Here is an 18,310-nt window from a genome sequence, read left to right as displayed (position 1 = left end):
CTTTCTGAGTAGTATCAGCAGCTGGTTCTCTGCTGTGCCTGTTGCACACTGAGCGCGAAGGCCAGGATTTTGCCTTTGGTTGAGCAAAGTGGCATGTAGTAGCATGGAGCCATTCGGCTTGCTTTGCTTTGTGTTGGGAAAAGAGCCACTCCCCACGTTGGAACAAGCTTTGCAGGGGCATCCTCGGGCGCTGGGCTTGCAGTGGCTTCGGGACCCACTCCACATGTTGTAGCTTTTTGTTCTGAGTAGAAAGGAACAATCTTTTTCTAGTTTCTGGATTTACTTACACACCGCCTTGGGTCTTGCGTGCAATGCTCCGTTGACGTGTTGAGACTGAACAGTGTTTTTGGCTTAGTCACTTCGGAGGCCTTAACTCTTGTGTGCGTGTGTAATTAAAATGACAGCCTTACAGCAGCAGTGTTCTTTTAGAATGGGTAGGGTAAGCTTTGGATTAAGATAGGCCTTTGGTGTATCAGTCCAGCTAAGCACCTGGCCTGACGTCCATCTTTTGGAACCCCGTGTGGTGGAGCTGGGGTGCAGCTCGCTGGTCGGTCGGGTCTGTGTCCAGCGTTGTGCCTGGCCGCGCCCCCATTGCTTCTCTCCTTGTCTAGTTTGAAGACAGCGAGGAGGACTTTGATTCCCGGTTCGACACAGACGACGAGCTGTCCTACCGCCGTGACTCCGTGTACAGCTGCGTCACCCTGCCTTACTTCCACAGCTTTCTGTACATGAAAGGTAAGAGCCATTCCCCCAGAGCCGTGGGGTTGGAGGGTTCCAGACATGGAAAACTAAGACCTCCTGAGCTGATTGACAGGGACCACCTAGCCCTGACCTGGTCTAAGGCCACTTGGGCGGAGAGGACAGCCTGGCCCGTGGTTGATATGGATGGCCTGGTCTACGGTGGTGGGCGTGGCCCTGACTCCTGGCCTCAGTGCAGGGTGGCGGGACGCGATGCCTGCTTTGTCCTCACTCCCCCCATCACATGCTTTCTGTTTCTCACGTATGTGGGCGATGTGAATGGCCATGCGCTGCTGACTGTGCTAGGAACCCATTTGCGTTGGTAAACAATGTTTTTTCACCTTAAGTCGGTGACAAGGACAGTGAGAGGTTGGCGCCGTCACCTTTGTTTGCATGGCAGTTTTTAGGAGGATGGTCAGAGCTGCACGCACCGTTGTTCTTCTGTGCCCCCGGGCTGGTTGGGGCCTAGCATGTGGGGTGGGGGCAGCGTTAGTAAGGGCTGTGGTCCAGCGACACACCCCCCCCATCCTGAGCCTGTTCCCATATCCCATCTGCCTCGCTACCCCGGGCTTGCAGCTTCTCCTTCGCTGTCAGGTTGGTTCCCTGCTGCTTCTCTCTGAAACGCTTCACCCTTGTACTCCTTTTGCTTTGCCAGTTTGGTGGACTTTTTACTTTGCTTCTTCTTTTGTTATTTGGTGTATTTTTTACTTTGCTTCTTCTTTTGTTAGCATCCTTTATTATTATTATTTATCTAGAGACAGAGTTCTTCATCCCCTCATTTACTCCCCACAGGGCTGCAACAGTCAGAGCTGAGCCAGTCCAGAGCCAGGAGCCTTGAGCCTCCTCTCAGTCTCCCACGCAGGTGCAGGGTCCCAAAACTTTGGGCCGTCCTTGACTGCTTTCCCGGGTCACAAGCAGGGAGCTGGATGGGGAAGTTGCAGTAGCTGGGACATGAACTAATGGCCAGTTGGGATGCTGGAGATTAAAGGTAGAGGATTAGCCAGTTGAGCCACAGCACTGGCCCCAGTTAGCGTCCTTTGTCTTTTCTTTTGTCTTTTTCTGTTTGTTTTCGTTTGCAGCAGTTTTCCTTTTTTTTTTTTTTATGGTTCTTCATTTATAATTTTCTTTTCACTTGATGTCATTTTTGTTCCATCTACTTCTAAACGGGAGATAAACACCTGCATTAGAGCATGTGATATTTGTTTGAAAGGCAGAGTTGCAGAGAGGTCTTCCATCTGCTGGTTCATTCCTGAGATGGCAACAACAGCCAGGCTGGACCAGCTCAGCCCAGCAGCTAGGACTTTTCCTGGGTCTCCCTCATGGGTGGCAGGGCTCAGGTCCTTGGGCCATCTTCCGTTACTTTCCCAGGAACATTAACAAGGAGATGGGTGGGAAGTGGGTCAGCTAGAACACGAACTACCACTCTTTTTGTTTTTTGAGATTTATTTATTTTTATTGGAATAGCAGATTTACAGAGAGGAGAGACAGAAAGCTCTTCCATCCGCTGGTTCACTCCCCAAGTGGTTGCCAGAGCTAAGCCGACCTGAAGCCTGGAGCCAGGAGCTTCTGGATTTCCATGGGGGTGCAGGGTCCCAAGGATTTGGGCTGTCTTCTACTGCTTTCCCAGGTCACATGCAAAGAGCTGGAAAGAAAGTGGGGTTGCTGGGATATGAACCAGCACCCACATGGGATACTGTCTCATGCAAGGCAAGGACTTTAGTCACTAGGCTACCACACCAGGCCCACAAACTGCCACTATTAAAGGCTGTTGTCATCACAGGTGGCAGCTTAACCCACTACAGCACAGTGCCAGCCTCTAAGTTCTGCCATTCCTCAGGTCCCCATGGAGTTTATGGAAAACCCTCCAGCTATGAGTTGAGGAAACTGTTCTATTGCCTGAACTCACGTATTGGTGTATAAAGGAGCATCACAGTAATGTATATATTGAGAGATTTTAACCAAGTGATATAACCAGCATTGGAACACTTGGCAGAGGGGGGAAAAACTGTCATTAAAAAATCAGAACCCCAGGGGTTGACATTGTGGCACGGCTGGCTAAGCTGCCACCTGTGGCACCTCCATGCCGTAGCTGAGCACCAGTTCCAGTCCTGGCTACTCCACTTTCAGTCCAGTTCCCCACGAACTGTGCGTGGGAAAGCAGCGGATGCTGGGCCGCCCTTGTTGCAGACCTGGCTGCAGTTCCTGGCTGCAGTTCCTGGCTGCTAGCTTGGGCCTGGCCTCAGCTGTCGTGGGTGTTTGAGAAGTAAGCTGGGAGATTTCTGGCTCGCTCTGTCTCTGTGTCTTTCTCCCTTTCAAATAACATGGGGGAGAGGGAAGAGAGAAAAAATCGCATTTATATTTAATGGGCACAAATGAGCTTTCACCAGCCTAATATTCTACTAACAATGTTGATCATGAGAAAATTTATAGCTGTGAACAAATTCTTAAAATTGAGCAGCTTTCAGAGAACACACAGAGTTGAGACTGGCCTGGGAGTGCTGCTCCGAAGAATACCTGATTAAACAAGCTATCAGCAGGGCTACTGTGTTCTAATCTTTGAAACAGGAATAAGCTGTATCATTTACAGATGATAAATCAGTAGAATAACTTTGTGCTAGAATTCTTCCCCGAGCTTGTTTTGAGAAACCCTGTTTTAAAGTCACAAATCAAAAAAATAATCATGTTTCATTCCGAGAGTCCTTGGCAGATGGGCTGTTTGTAATGGAAGCGTTCCAGAGCTTGGCTTGCTCACAAAAGATGCCTCGGCTCTGTGAGCAGGGATGCAGGAAACGAGCGCGTCTGTCAAGTTCAATGCAGCAGGTGCACCGTGCGCCCCTTGCACCTTAAATGCAAGCCAGTTGTGTCTTTCCTGCTCCGTTTCTTTGTAAGCTTTAGATCTACAGTGATGTAGTCATTGAAAGGAGCACCTAAAAAGTTCTACTTTATTTTGCAAGCTATGGCAAATCATTTTATTTATACTTTCTTGAAATATATGTTTAAATGTCCCTTTATGTGTTATTAGTTGATTAAAAGAAAATCCTTATAGACAATTTTACAGGAAACAAAGCAAATTACTTTTCCACTGTGTTATGTACAGGAGATTTTTGAGTGACGGTGGGAAGATGTAATTCTTGGCCTCCTTGGAGTATGAAATACCAGGATAAAATGATCTTGCTGGGGAAATTGGACTTTCTTTAATCCCATGAAAGATAATATCTGTATATTTTTGTTTCTCTCAACCAAAAGTGGTTTTTACTGGATGAGCCACCCTTCAGCTCTGTCCTCTTGGTTAGCCCATGCTGGACTCTCGCATGTCTGCTGGTGTCTGTGTGGCCTTCTGCAGCCCTCCAGTGTCACTGCCCAGTATCTGGGGAGTCAGCCAGTAGCCGATCAGAAATACGTAGGAAAAAATTGCAGCATTCCTAAATATGTACATATTTCCTGTCGCTACCTCCTAGGCAGAAAGCCCAACAACTGTTTACATAGCATTTCTACTGTAGGAATCTTCAGTAATGCGGAAATTAAATAATGTCTACAGAAAAATGTGCATGGGTTATGTGCAGATTTTATGTAATTTGCTTTTAGCGAGTTGAGCCACTGTGCATTCTTAACTTATTGATTCACTTATTCATTTGAAGAGCTAGAAAAAGGCCAGCATTGTGGCACAGTGGGCAGAGCTTCTGCCTGTGATACCAGCCTTCTATATAGGTGTGATTTGAGTCCTGGCTGCTGTACTTCCTATCCAGCTCACTGATAGGATTTGAGAAAAGAACTGAAGATGACCCAGAAGCTTGGACCTCTGCCCCCCATGAGGGAGACTAAGAAGAAGCTCCTGGCTCCTGGCTTTGGCCTGGCCCAGCCCTCACTGTTGCAGCCACTTGGGGAGTCAACCAGCAGATAGGAGATCTCTGTGTCTCTCCCTGTCTATGAGTTTAGCCTTTGAATAAATAAATATTTGAAAGAAGAAAAAGACTGACATGCAGAGAGAGAGAGATCTTCTATCCCTGGGTTCATTCTGCAGAATGTCTGCAACAGACAGGACTGGCCCAGACTGAAGCCAGGAGCCCTTGAATTTCATCTGAGCTCCATGTGCTTGGCAGAGGCCTAAGTGCTTGGGTCATCATCGGCTGCCTTCCCAGACACAGTACCAAGAAGCTGTAAGGAGGTCGAGTAGCTGGGATTCAAAGCTACATTTTGATATGGGACGGAGGCTTCCTAAACGATGGTTTAACCCACTGCATCACTGCGCCCGCCCCTCTCTGTGGATTTTCTTACCTGTCGAAGTCCTGGGAAAAGTCCTTTCTGCATATTGGGGGCAACTATCAAAAAAATTTGTAGGTGACAGTACTTTTGTGTTTATCCCACATCATAGTTTCTTTTCCCATCTAAGCTGGATTTTATTGCTAAACTCCAAATCACTGACAATTCTTGTTCCTACATTAACCAGATAAGTAAGAAAAGATGTCAACTGTTGACATTGTTTTTAAATACTGAAACATCTGGAGGGAGGTGTGACCTGTCCACGTGGCAGTGGCTCTGTCCCACGGCTCCTGACTCATTCCTGGGACATAGAGTGTCAGTTTGTTCCTTGCCTTTCTGTAAATTGCTTTCAGTTTTCCCAGTGGCTGTGAACGTAAGGAAGGGCTGGCATTCCCGGACAGGCCAATCAAGCCGGTCACCCAGGGCACCCTGGAACACGGGTGCAGATCTGCTGGGAGGGCCCAAAGACAGAAGAAGCCGTAAGCCCGCTGTGGATGCCCTTGGGCTCAATCTCGGTGACTTCCCTTGAACCCCAGGTGGCTTGATGAACTCGTGGAAACGCCGCTGGTGTGTCCTCAAGGATGAGACCTTCCTGTGGTTCCGCTCAAAGCAGGAGGCCCTCAAGCAAGGCTGGCTGCACAAGAAGGGCGGCGGCTCCTCCACCCTGTCGCGGAGGAACTGGAAGAAGCGCTGGTTCGTCCTCCGCCAGTCCAAGCTGATGTACTTTGAGAACGACAGCGAGGACAAGCTCAAGGGAACGGTGGACGTCCGCACGGCCAAGTACGTTGATGGAGCCCAGCCATGGGTGTGGCGGGCGGAGGTCTGAGGCCGCTGGGGTCCAAGGCTCCACCGTGGGCACTCTTGGGGCGATGAGTCCAGCAGGTGTGCAGGGAGTCCCAAGGATGTGCTCCTGAGGCTCACATGCGTGGGAAGCTGGGAAGCGAGGCTCGTCTGTGCACAATTGTCCCTGACATGGGGCTCTCCTTGTGAGGATGGATTAGCCTGTTAGAACTGTAATAGTGCGTGCAGGCGGGATGATGTGCCTGGGGAGCAGTACATGGAGAATCCCTTTGTGGGTCAGCGCATCCCTTTCGATTCTTGCCCAGTCTAGCCGTCAGCCAGCAGACAAGTTAGCTACACCGGGAGCGGCCTGGGTGTGGGAGGTGGCACTTTGGCATGGCATCATTGACCTTGCACCTGTGCGTGTTGCTTCAGCCACCCCACATGGTTGCCTTGTGCACTATCCCGCTTAGAGATCCAAAGTTTTGCACTTCCCAGGGCCTGTTAGTTTTGTTAAAAAGTTTAAAGTATTGTTAGAAAATCACTGGGGTTAAGGCAGCTGATTTTCTTGAACAGCCGGATAATTCAGCATGCAGAGTTGTTTTGAGATAACCTGTAGCCATATTCCACTCCCACTGGGCCAACCACAGATATTTAAAAGATTGGTGAACTAAGCTTGGAAAGATCAAATGAACTTCCTAAGTCATGAGACTTGGGCAGGAAATGGTGTTTCTCATCTGGCAGCATCAGCAATTTTGGAAAATTATTCAATGGAAAGTGGAAGGTTAAACGAGGAAAGTGCTTTTATGTGCTTAATTTTAAGGTCAAGTCGTAAAATGTCCAGAACAGAGCCCTGAGTATTTGTATTGCCCCCGTAGGGGTGTTAGGAGGAAGAGTGGGTGTGTGGACATTGGAGTCCGAATTCCACAGTAATAGATGGGGCCTGGCTCTGTTACCTCCCACTGTCTCCTCCGAACCCTGCCTTCCTGTTCCTACTGTGGAAGGGGAGCCCGAAGGCCAGGAGGCAGAGAGGGAGGGAGACCGACAGTGGGTCGAGGAGAGAGAGAATGACATAGTAGTGCATTTCAGCAGAGGAAGCTGAGGTACCGCAGCCCCTTATCCATGGTTTCCACATCCACAAATACAACCAGCCACAGGTGGAAAATGGACGTGAGGAAGATCATGTCTGTCCTGGCCATGCGCAGAGCGTTTATTCTTGTCCTTGTTCCCTGAACAAAGAAGCCGGACAGCTGTTTGTATAACACCTATCTCAAGTGTAACAGGATGCTGAACATACACAGGAGGTGTGTGGCTAAATGCATAGATTGCCATTTGGTGTGAGACTCGAGTGCATCTGCCAACTTTGGCATCCCCAGGGACCCTGGAAACATGCCCCACCCCACAGACGCCAAGGGACGCCTCTGTCTCCGCAGCTTGCTCTGCCCTACTTCAGGAATTTCTCTGGGTGCTTTATCAGAATTAAACTAGTCACACAGTGTCCCCTTTGCTGCCATGCCTGCCATGATCCGTGAAGCAGGGAGGCACGTTTAGGCTTTTCATTTTTTTAGATTGAAATGAGTTATTTAAGTAGTAGAGTATACGGCTGCCCACGTCCACATGACCCAGCTTTCAGTGGCTGTCAACGCATGAACAAGAAATAACCCTCCATCCGTGACTTCCTTCCCTGCCCTCTGTCTCTATGACCAATGAATTCATTTATTTTACCGTTTTAAGAGAGATGAGACAGCTCTTCCAGTGATCATGAAGGCCAGCTCAGAGTCGGGAGCCATGAGCTTCATCCGTGACTCACAGGTGCATTGCCACAAAGATTTGGACAACCGCTGCTGCTTTCCCAGACGCATAACGTGGAGCTGGGTTGGAAGTAGGGCAACTGGGACTTAAACCAGTACGCATGCGGTTTGGAGAATTGGAGCGTTGGAATTGCTGGCTTAATCCACTCTGCCACAGTAACAGTTCCCCATTATTCTTTTCAAACCAACCCCAGACATGTATTTCCATTTGTAGATATTTGAGTATGCGTTTAAAAATTCTTTCTCATATGTAATCACAATACCCCGTTACCGTGGGTGTGAAAAGCAATATTGTTTCCTTGTTCAGAGTCCCCAGTTTTGCAAATGGAGAGGTCGTGTTCTGGTTGGCATGGGTTATGAAGATTTGACAGTTTTGTTTCTTCAAATCAGAATCCAAATAAGGCCTAGACTTTGTCTAAACTCATGCCTTTCTTTTCAGATTTTTCCTCCGTATTTCCTTGCTGCCTGTAATTGAAGAAGTAGCTGTGTTTCCCCAACAGTTCCCAGCATCCACTGCTTGCTTAGCTGGTCATTGCTTAACCTATTCCTGCTTGTCATTTGTACTTGGTAGTTGGAGCCAAAGGACAATCAGTTCAGGTTTTTTTCTTTCTCCATAAGAGGGCCATCTTGATGGTGCCAACTTCTTTGCTTTCTTCCTCTTTTTTTTTAAGGTTTTTTTTTTTTTTCTTTGAAAGTCCGATATACAGACAGTAGGAGAGACAGAGAGGAAAATCTTCCATCTGCTGATTCACTTCCCAAGTGGTGGAAACGTTTGGAGCTGAGCTGATCCGAAGCCAGGAGCCTGGAATTTCTTCCAGGTCGCCAACACAGGTAGAGGGTCCCAAGGCTTTGGGCCATCTTCAACTGCTTTCCCAGGCCACAAGCAAGGAGCTGGATGGGAAGCAGGGCTGCTGAGCTTAGAAGTGACGCCCATATTAGGCTCTCGATGTGAGTAAGGGGAGGACTTTAAGCCACTCTGCTATCACGCCGGGCCCTTCCTCTTTTTAAAAATATTTATTTGAGGAGTCCACATTGTGGCCCTTTCCGGCATCACTTAAGGGCACCAGTTCTCATCCCGGCTGCTACACTTCCAATCCGGCTCCCTGCTAATGGCCTGGGGAAAGCACCAAAAATTGGTCAAAGTGCTTGGGCCCCATGTTGGAGACCCAGAAGAAGCTCTAGGCTCCTGGCTTTGGCCTGGCCAAGCCCTGGCTATGTGGCACTCTGGGAAGTGAACTAGTAGATAGCAAATATCTTTCCTTCTCTCTCTCTCTCTCTCTCTCTCTCTCTCTCTCTTTCTCTTTCTCTCTTTAAATGTTTTCATTTGAAGTGTGGCGGTCTCTCGGCCTCTGCTGTGCAGGAGTGTTAGGATGAGATCAGGAGGTGCTGAGGGCGTGAAGCTCCACATCCAGCTCCTGATGAAAATCTTGCCTTGTTAGGAAAGTCGGGGACGGCAGCCCCGGCCACTGAACACTCAGGCTGGCCGCTGGTAATGAGCAGGTCTTTGGCTTGTGGTTTAAGGGTTAGAAAGTTCAAGAATAAGTGGACATGTCTGGCCTGGGCCTTCTTTCTGCGTCATACCGAGATGGGAGGCAACAGAGAGCACTTGGAGAAGAGGGCCAAAAGGCGAGGTGCAGCCTCAGCTCCTTGGCTGCTCGGCGCTCGCCGTGCGTGGAGGCAAAGCCCTGGTGGCCTGATCACACAGTGTGGCTTTGGGGACTACGTTTCTAACAGAACTCAGGCCTGAGGGGACCATGGGAAGAAGTCAAACCAAACTGTGTGGCTTTGACCCCAGTGTAGATCAGAAGAGGATCCCAGACAAGTGGCAGGCGGGAGTGAGAGCCAGTGGTGGCTGGCTGGGAATGGCAGCCATCAGCAGGGGCGAGATGCATTTGAGGGAGTCTGTGCTGGCCGCCCCATCCTTCCACCCTGTCAAGCGCAGAGCAGCCTAGCTCCCCCTAGAGGCGACTGGAGCCTGCTTTTTAATTTTATTTTATTTTATTCTTTCAGTTGGATAGACAGCCCCCATCTGTGGTTCATCCTTTAATGCAGGCAACAGGCCAGGAACAGGAACTCAGTGCTATATGAAATCCCCTTCATGTATCGAGTATAAATGAATTTCATATTTAGACTTGGATTCCATGGCCATGATATACCTCATGACCTATATTCAGATATTCTAAAATTTGAAGATCCCGAGCCCTGCTGTGCTCACACATTTCAGATAGGAAATCCCAGCCTGTCTGATTGCTTTTCTCAGCTGTCATCAAGAATTGCGTGTCCCTGATCTGCCTTTGCTGTCCCTGCAGAGAGATCATCGACAACACCAGCAAGGAGAACGGGATTGACATCATCATGGCCGACAGGACCTTCCACCTGATCGCCGAGTCCCCGGAGGATGCCAGGTGAGGTGTGCGCTGTGGGCCTCGTCCTGACCACGTCCTCCCCCTGTGGCCGCAGGAGCGCGGCATGGAGCCCGCGTAGTCTGCCGGCTCTGACAGGTTTTAGTTCTTCTCCCAGTTGGGTTTGTCCGTGATGGTAGTTGGGATTTATGTTCTTGCCCCCTGGGGGAGCTTCTCTCTGGGCAGAGGTGTTCTTGTCAAGCAGAGGACTCAGGATTTGTCACTAGACAGACCCCTGTGACCCTGGCCCTGGCTGATACTGTCGTCAACTGGATGTGTAAACTGCACAGAGACTCGGTGCTCCGAGCTTCCCCTCTAGGTGTGAGAGGGAGCAGCTTGTATGTTGCGTGAGACCTAAACCAGCACGTGGCTGTTCAGTACATGATAACACAGAGGCATTTAGAGGAGGGGTCCAGAGGTTTTGGTTTGTCGAGCTAGAGCTGTATTTCCTGTGCTGTTCTACATGCTTCACATACGTGAATTGATTGCATTCTCATAGCAGTGCCTTGGGCTAGGAAAACAAGCTTCTGAAGGGTGGAACCCACTGCAAGCTTGTCTTTGACAATGACACTGAGTTCAAGGGACCATGGTGTCCCTTGTCGAGCAAGCTTGTGTGACTTTTCTGGACCCCTCCTGTCCATGTTGGGGTGCTGAGGCGTTCAGGAGAACTGGTATCCGTTGTTTAGTGTGACACATCGCAGGACTTGTGGCAGCAGCACAATGGGGCCTCCGTCCTGTCACTTGCCACTCTGTAAACCTGTGAGGTGTAATATTGGAAGTGCCAGTCTTCCACTCAACTTACTAGACAACCTCTTCTAGTTCATGAGGATTCAATCTGAGGCCCACAATGCTCTGTTGGAACCTTCCAGTGACTTCTCGGGGCCCCTGGATGTTTCTGAGTTAATGCAACACCATGGTAACGGTGTTCAGGGTCAAGACATCAGAAAATAGCTCTTCCCGTGGGAACAAACCAAAGCCTGTTTGGAACCATAAATTCTGACACACACTGGAAAAGCAAGCAGACCTGAAATTACAGCCCCAGCAGCCCGTCTGGGCGTCTTGGTGAGCACATGCAGTTTTGTGTGATAAAGGGAATGCCCACAGCTTTTTGGTTGAATTACAGGCCAGTGCTGGGCAGCTGTCCTGTGTGTTTTCGGCCCCAGATGAACCTGCTGAATTTAGAATGTATTAGCCAAAAACTTATCCAAACCCTGGCCAGTGGAACACATTTTTACCAAGTCCTTCTCATATCCCAAGTAATTCTTGATTGAAGAAATGAAATTTGTAATTGGAGAGTGTTACCCACAGAGGTTGGAAGTACCAGCAGATTTTGCCCTTTTTCTGTGAGTGTAATTCCACATGGCCCACATCTTGAATGTATGTTTTTTTTCACTGTTGATTTTGGATTTTTCTTGAACTTTATAAAGCAATGACTGCCGTTTTGCCTTTTGGTTAATTCGGGTTCATGGGGCAGACTCAGACCTAGTTCCTCCCTGTCTGCATTACTTGGTGGCAGTCTGTAGGCCTGTCTGAAAATCAGCCCCGTTTGCTGATTGCTTCGCCAATGCCCAATGGGTGGATGGCTCTTCGGGGTCGTTTGCCTGTGGTTCTGATTGTATCATGACTTGTTCTGCTCGAGTTTCCTGGAGTCGACATGTTTTCTGACTCTGATGAGGCTGAAAGTAAGAAAATCCCTTTGACATGAAGGTGGAAGAGGTCCTTAGTTAAAACAATGTTCCGCCTTCTGCTTGAAGCAGGTGCCCTTGGTTTCCAGCTCTCCGGTGGTTTCCTTTACTTGGGTGGAAATCCAGTCGGGTAGTTGGGAAACCATTCTGTGAATGAAGAGAAAGACATATTGAGTGGCCACTAGGAGAATGCACTCTTGTATTATTGGCCTCCTTGCCTTGAAATCAAACATAAATAAATACATTCCAGGGGCAGAGAGAGTCAAAAGGAGCATCCATCTGCTGGTTCTGTCCTCACTTGCTCAGAGAGTCTGGCTGCAGACGAAGCTGGTAGCCAAGGCCTCAGACCAAGACTTTCGTGTGTCAGACTCAAGAATTACTTGCACCATCACTGCTGCCTCCCAGGATCTGTGTTAGCTGGAGGCTGGAGTTGGGCTGGAATGGAGCGCAGGTGGCCTGAGAGGGGATGCAGATGTCACAGCTGCTGGGGTTAACTCCCACCCTGAGCATTCTTTTTTGGAAAGAAAAGTGGGCAGGTGTTTGGCACAGTGGTTAAGCTGCCACTTGGGAATGCCTGCACCCCTGTAGAAACACCTGGTTCAGGTCTCAGCTCTGCTTTCAATTCCAGCTTTCTGGTGATGCATGCCATGTGTGTGGCAGTTGAACCCCTGCCATCCATGTGGGAGACCAGGGTTGAGTTCTTAGCTCCTGGCTGCAGCACAGCCCAGCTCCATCTATTGCAGGCATTTGAGGAGTGAACTAGCAGATGGAAGGTCTCTTTCTCTCTTAAAAATACATACAGGGCCTGACATGATAACCTAGTGTCTGAATCCCCACCATACATGACTGGTAATACCTTATGGGCACTGGTTCACTCCACTTCCCATCCGACTCCCTGCTTGTGGCCTGGGGAAGCAGTAGAGGATGGCCCAGTGCCTTGGGACCTTGCACCTATGTGGGAGACCCAGAAGAGGCTCCTGGCTCTTGGCTTCGGATCAGCCACTTGGGGAATGAGCCAACAACGAAAGATCCTTTAAATCTTTAAAAAATGAAAACGTATTTTAAAAGAGAATTTTATAAACCAATGTCCTCTAGATTTATAAGTAATATTTTCACTAAATGTCTTTGTTTTGGTTGAACTGAGGACTGGTTTTTGTTTGTTTTCTGGCTGCCAATTTCTCAAGGACCTGGTCCTGCTCAGCAGGGCTGGAGAGAACCACTGTCCCACAGCTGGAACCTACTGCTTCAAGCACTCAGGCTCCTTCTTTGGTTTTGTCCCCTGGTGGCTAAGGAGGAGGCTTCATTTGCATAGTGGGCATGGAGGGGACTGTGGCTGGCCACACCTTAACACTTGCTCTCTCCCACAGCCAGTGGTTCAGTGTGCTGAGTCAGGTCCACGCGTCCACCGACCAGGAGATCCGGGAGATGCATGACGAGCAGGCCAACCCACAGAACGCCGTGGTGCGTGGAGCCCGGGGGAGTGGGAGGGAAAGCAAGACTGCGACTTTGCCAACTCTCTCTCTCTCTTCTCTCCTCTCTCTCTCTCTCTCTCTCTCTCTCTCTTTCTTTCTCTCTTTCTCTTGCTCTCAAGCCACAGCAAGAAAGCAGAACCATGTGAGTTAAAAATCACATACAAAGCAAGCGTAGGTTCTGCGAAGGAAGTACTAAGGCCACGCTGAGCTGATCCCACCCTGAGGCCTTTTACAGTTTTGGAAGTACATGGCACTTCCCTTTCACACGACATAATGAATTCCAGTTGTATTTGTTATAATCGTCTCATTTGTATGTAAGGAAAACCGAAAACCCAGGGTTTCACTTGCTGAAAGCTCACTTTGTAAGTCAGAAATGTGTACTGTTTTCAAAAGCTCCTGGACATTCTGCACTGACCATACTGTGAGAACAGGAGTGACCCATCACAGGAAAAGTGGCTGGAGCCCAGCACTCCAAGCTGTCTGTCTGCCCTGGTGAAGGGGCTGCTTTGCTCAGAAAGCAGGCTGCCTCAGGGGGCTGCGACCTGGGGAATAGGACTGTCCTGGGCATCCTGGTGGACGACATCTCTCACCTGCTCCTCTCCTTTCCAGGGCACGTTGGATGTGGGGCTGATCGATTCCGTGTGTGCCTCCGACAGCCCTGACAGGTAAGCTTGGTCGTGACTCCAGGTCACAGGACTGCCAGGCCATGTGCTTGTGGCACAGGCTCTCGAGCCGCCCTGGGCTGCGTAGACCCTGTGCCATGCAAGGTCTTCCTTCTTGGTACCCAACTTTACATCATCCTGGAGTCCTCTTCCCTGCTGTCTTCAGAGCCTGGAGAAGACAGTGGGAACCTTTTTCAGGTGTTTAATGCAAAAACAAAAGCAGAAGAGGAATCATCTTCCCTGGGGTTCTTACAGGAGGAGAACAGCTGCTTGGACAGGCGTCCCAGCCTAGGGAACCTGAAGAAGATTCCACAGACCATCTTAAAGCCAGGCATCCGCTTGGCTTGACGTAGCTCTTCCCCTATGCATTTGAAGACAAAGCACCTTGGGGCTCTGCACCCAATGAGCTGCATCGTTCATCGCTCTTGCTTTACTGCTTGTGCGTTTTGTTTCTGGCCTGCAGCCAACTAAGAAACATCGCTAACCGATTCAGAAGCGAAGATGACTTCTGCCCTCAGATAACCAGAAAGGAAGACACTTGTATTAATTAACATTGAAGGCAGAAACAATATTTAATGAGCAAAATTACAATTCTGGGGTCTTCATTCCCCTCCCATGGATCAGTGCTGCACTGCACCAAGGTCCTTTAGTTTTAATAGCCCGCCTGCTCCACCTGACGCTGGCCTGGGATCTCAAACGCGTGCTTGCCGTTTCAGTCATCAAAGCCCGGTGTCTTCTCACCTCCCCTTCTCTGCACCTTTCTCTTCCTCCCAGCACCTTTGCTGCACGAACCTGGGCAGACCTCAACCTGTGCTTAGTACCAGGCCTGCTTGCTCACTGTTTTCACTTCCTGAAACGCCCACCTGTTTCTCTTTCCACCTGTAGAAAGATCTTTTAATTTTTGAAAGGCACCTCAAGGGCAGCCTTGTGGCGTAGCTTTCCATGCCAGCTGCAGTCAAGTTCAGCTTTGTCTTGAACTTGGGCAGCGTTTTGAGGTAGTGAACATTTGAGAACTTGGCAAGAGCAAATTTACATTTGCTGAGTTGGGTGGAGGGATTCGTGTAAGCACGAGCCTGTGGCAGGTTCAGGGCATTGGCAGACAAAAAGAGATGAAGGAGAAAGTCAGTGGGCATCACTGCGTTACCTGTGACTGTGTTGTCTTGTAAGATTCCTTTGAAAACACGGCCCAGGAGGCTGTGTGTATGGGACATCATCCAGCCTGTGAGATGTTCCGGGTGCACCTGTTGACCCCTCCTCTCCTTTTATTAGCATCTAATCTGTCCCTCACGGCCCATAGAGATCCTCACCAAAGCAGGAAGAACTTGACTTTGGGGAGGCCACAAAAAAGAATTTTCCCCTGTAGTTGCCTTGTTTAGCCTTTCCGGAATTCAGTTTCATCTGGAAAGTCTTTCGTGAAGAAATGCTTTCCTTCCAGAACCTCCCACGTGAATGTGTTCTTCCCAGTGTAAAGGTTAATGGTGCACCAAATCCTGCAAAACCCAACAAGGCTTACCTCACTGTGAAATGAGGATTCTGACACCCCACGCTTTGCTGTGACCCCTAGACCAGGGGAAAGCCTTTCTAGTCTGGGTGCGAGCAGAGGGGTTGCTGACAGCCAAGCTAAGAGGTCTGCCTCCTTGCCGCCCTATCGCCCAGACCCAACTCGTTCGTGATCATCACGGCCAACCGGGTGCTGCACTGCAACGCCGACACCCCCGAGGAGATGCACCACTGGATCACGCTGTTGCAGAGATCCAAGGGCGACACGCGCGTGGAGGGCCAGGAGTTCATCGTGCGAGGTACCTACTGCCACTGAGCCGGGCCCTTCCTCCTCTTGATTGGATGTCTTGTAACATTGTGGTTTGATTTTTTTTAAAATCGGGTTTTTAAATGTTCATTTTCTAGCACAGAGGTCAGCTCTTGGTAGCATCCTATAGGTGACTGAGTGGCAGTTGAGGTTTCACATCTTTTCTCACTGACACTGGGGTCTTGGCCCGCCAGGGTGGCTGCACAAGGAAGTGAAGAACAGTCCTAAGATGTCTTCCCTGAAACTGAAGAAGCGCTGGTTCGTCCTCACGCACAACTCCCTGGATTACTACAAGAGCTCGGAGAAAAACGCGCTCAAGCTGGGCACCCTGGTCCTGACCAGCCTCTGCTCAGTCGTACCCCCAGACGAGAAGATCTTCAAAGAGACAGGTAGCTCTGTCCTGAGCTCCAATCACGGGCTCGGGCTGGTCGGAGCCAAGGGTGGCGGTCTCCCATGGGTCCGCCTTCTGAGGCTGTGCATGGTGAGCTCTGAGAGCAGTGCATTTGTCACCTCTGATAAAGAGACTTGGTTTATGGCGACCTGGAGAGCCTCAGAAGGACCAGGAGCAGGTGCAGGAGTCCCACAGGAAGCTGTGTGTTGGTTGAGCTGCATTTGCTTCCTTTTTCTTTCTACCCCACAGGGGTCAAGTGCCTGTCTGGGGTACATGTTGACCGTTTAACACAGCCTAATAGCAAGGAAAGCAGATGCAAGCGTACAGAGCTCTTTGGGTGTTTTCAAAGCGTTTCTACAAAGTTGCTTATTTTTCTTGAACTTACTTTAGATGCCATGAGAGAGCCTTCCCTCCTCTCAGCTCACCTTCACTCTTAGGGCTGAAGCTGGGTGTGTGATTCACCCCTGCGTCAGTGGCAGAGACCCGATGACTGGAGCCACCACCATTGTCCCCAGGGTGGGCGTCAGCAGGATACTGGGGGCAGGAGGAGAGCTAGGGGTCAAGCCCAAGCCCCTGATGTAGAGTGTGCAACATCTTTAAACTGCCCCTGGAAGATGGATCATTTTGATTTCTTTCACGTGGCTGCCATGTCTTGCTACACCCAGGATGCAGGTTCAGACAGGTGCACTGTGCACATAGATGGCTTAGCACCTGCGTTCTCTTCTGCAGAGAGTGGCCGGGGAGGGGAGGCAGGAAGCAGGAAGGGAGGAGCCAGAAGTCCAAGGGGCTTGTTCCTGAGCTTACGCTGCTCCTTGTTTCACAGCAGATGTTACCATCGTGTGTTCAGTTCTGGGTCTACTAGTGTAATTTATCTGCCTCTCTCAGCTGTTAATGTCACAAGAGGTCTGTAGTGTTGGGTTCGTCACTCCATCCCTGGTTCAGGGCACAGCTCTTGCAGGAATTATTCAAGCATCCATTGAATTAAAGAACTTGAATTCAAAAGGGCTTGGGTCGCAGGTGGCGTGGGCTGCTCCTGAGGATGAGTTTCTGGGGGCTCTAGTGCACACACATCACTCTTGTCCCCGAAGCTGAGTCACGTGCCCCGCTACTGTCGCAGGCTACTGGAATGTCACCGTGTACGGCCGCAAACACTGTTACAGGCTCTACACCAAGCTGCTCAACGAGGCCACCCGCTGGTCCAGCGCCATTCAGAATGTCACAGACACCAAGGCCCCGATTGACACGCCCACTCAGCAGCTGATTCAAGACATCAAGGTAAGACTAGGTCTCAGAGGTGTCAGGCAAGCTCAGTCTGTTTTCTTTTTCTTTTCTTTCTTTCTCTCTTAAAATTTTAAAATTTTTATTGGAAAGGCAAATTTTATAGAGAAAAGGACAGAAGGATCTTCTATGCACTGGTTCAGTCCCCAAGTGGCCACAATGGCTAGAGCTGAGCCGATCCGAAGCCAGGAGTTAGGAGCTTCTTCCAGGTCTTCCACACAGTTGCGGGGCCCCAATGCTTTAGGCTGTCCTCAACTCCTTTCCCAGGGCGCAAGCAGGGATGAGAAGTGGAGCATCCAGGACATGAACTGGTGCCCATATGAGATGTCTGTGCTTGAATAGGGGAAGATTAGCCAACTGAGCCACTGAGCTAGGCCCCATTTGTTTTGTGTTTATCCAAGCTGGTTCCTGGTTAATTTTGTTTGAGTTTGGCTACCTCTAGCAGCCTTAAAGTAAGTTTTCCTGCTAAGGATATCTTACGTCTCTGGGAGATGTGGAATGTGGCTGCTGTAGTGGATCCTCCTACCTCGTGCTGATGGCAGGGCAGTGGGCTGCAGCTGGAGCCTAGGGCTCCCTGCTCACGGGCATGAGGCCCCTCTGGAGTGGGGAACACCTGCTCTGTCGCAGGTCGTGTTTCAGCCCTGCTGAGAACCTTGCAGAAGTAGCACATGATTCTGACCTCACTGGATTGTTTCTGGATCATCCAAGTGGGCTTCCGCAGAGCCCAGAGGACCTGTAACACGTGGGTCCCTATGAGGTACCCCAAATGCTCAGAATCCAAGTCTGTAGCCTAATGCTGATGATGTTCACCAGGTAAGAAGTAAGTATATAAAATCATGTGCTAGGACGCACATCTGACCCAGCAGTTAGGACACCCCGTGGCGGAGTGCCTGCAGTCAGCTCTGGGCTCTTACAGTCCACCCTCCTGCTCATGTGCTCACAAGGAGGCAGCCTGGGATGGCTCAAGAGCTTGAGTCCCTGCCACGGGGGGAGATCTGATGGAGTCCGTGGCTCCTGGCTCAGC

General features: G+C 49.9%; 1 protein-coding gene across 1 annotated transcript in view; it reads left to right on the top strand.

The window, feature by feature from the left end:
• Positions 1-18,310, top strand: part of MYO10 (myosin X) — a 181,843-nt gene that overhangs the window by 153,598 nt on the left and 9,935 nt on the right. The window contains exons 26-33 of the mRNA XM_040977322.1: positions 612-735; positions 5,535-5,778; positions 9,899-9,994; positions 13,044-13,137; positions 13,758-13,813; positions 15,467-15,609; positions 15,812-16,006; positions 17,126-17,283. Of these exons, the coding sequence (XP_040833256.1) occupies positions 612-735; positions 5,535-5,778; positions 9,899-9,994; positions 13,044-13,137; positions 13,758-13,813; positions 15,467-15,609; positions 15,812-16,006; positions 17,126-17,283 (1,110 nt within the window). The remainder of the gene's footprint in view (positions 1-611; positions 736-5,534; positions 5,779-9,898; positions 9,995-13,043; positions 13,138-13,757; positions 13,814-15,466; positions 15,610-15,811; positions 16,007-17,125; positions 17,284-18,310) is intronic.

The sequence above is a fragment of the Ochotona curzoniae genome, unplaced genomic scaffold (genome assembly GCF_017591425.1).
Source record: "Ochotona curzoniae isolate NIBS_2020 unplaced genomic scaffold, NIBS_Ocur_1.0 contig_2754, whole genome shotgun sequence".
NCBI classification, from domain to species: Eukaryota; Metazoa; Chordata; class Mammalia; order Lagomorpha; family Ochotonidae; genus Ochotona; species Ochotona curzoniae.
The sequence above is the reverse complement of the archived record's forward strand: the minus strand, read 5'-3'. Positions and strand labels throughout refer to the sequence as shown.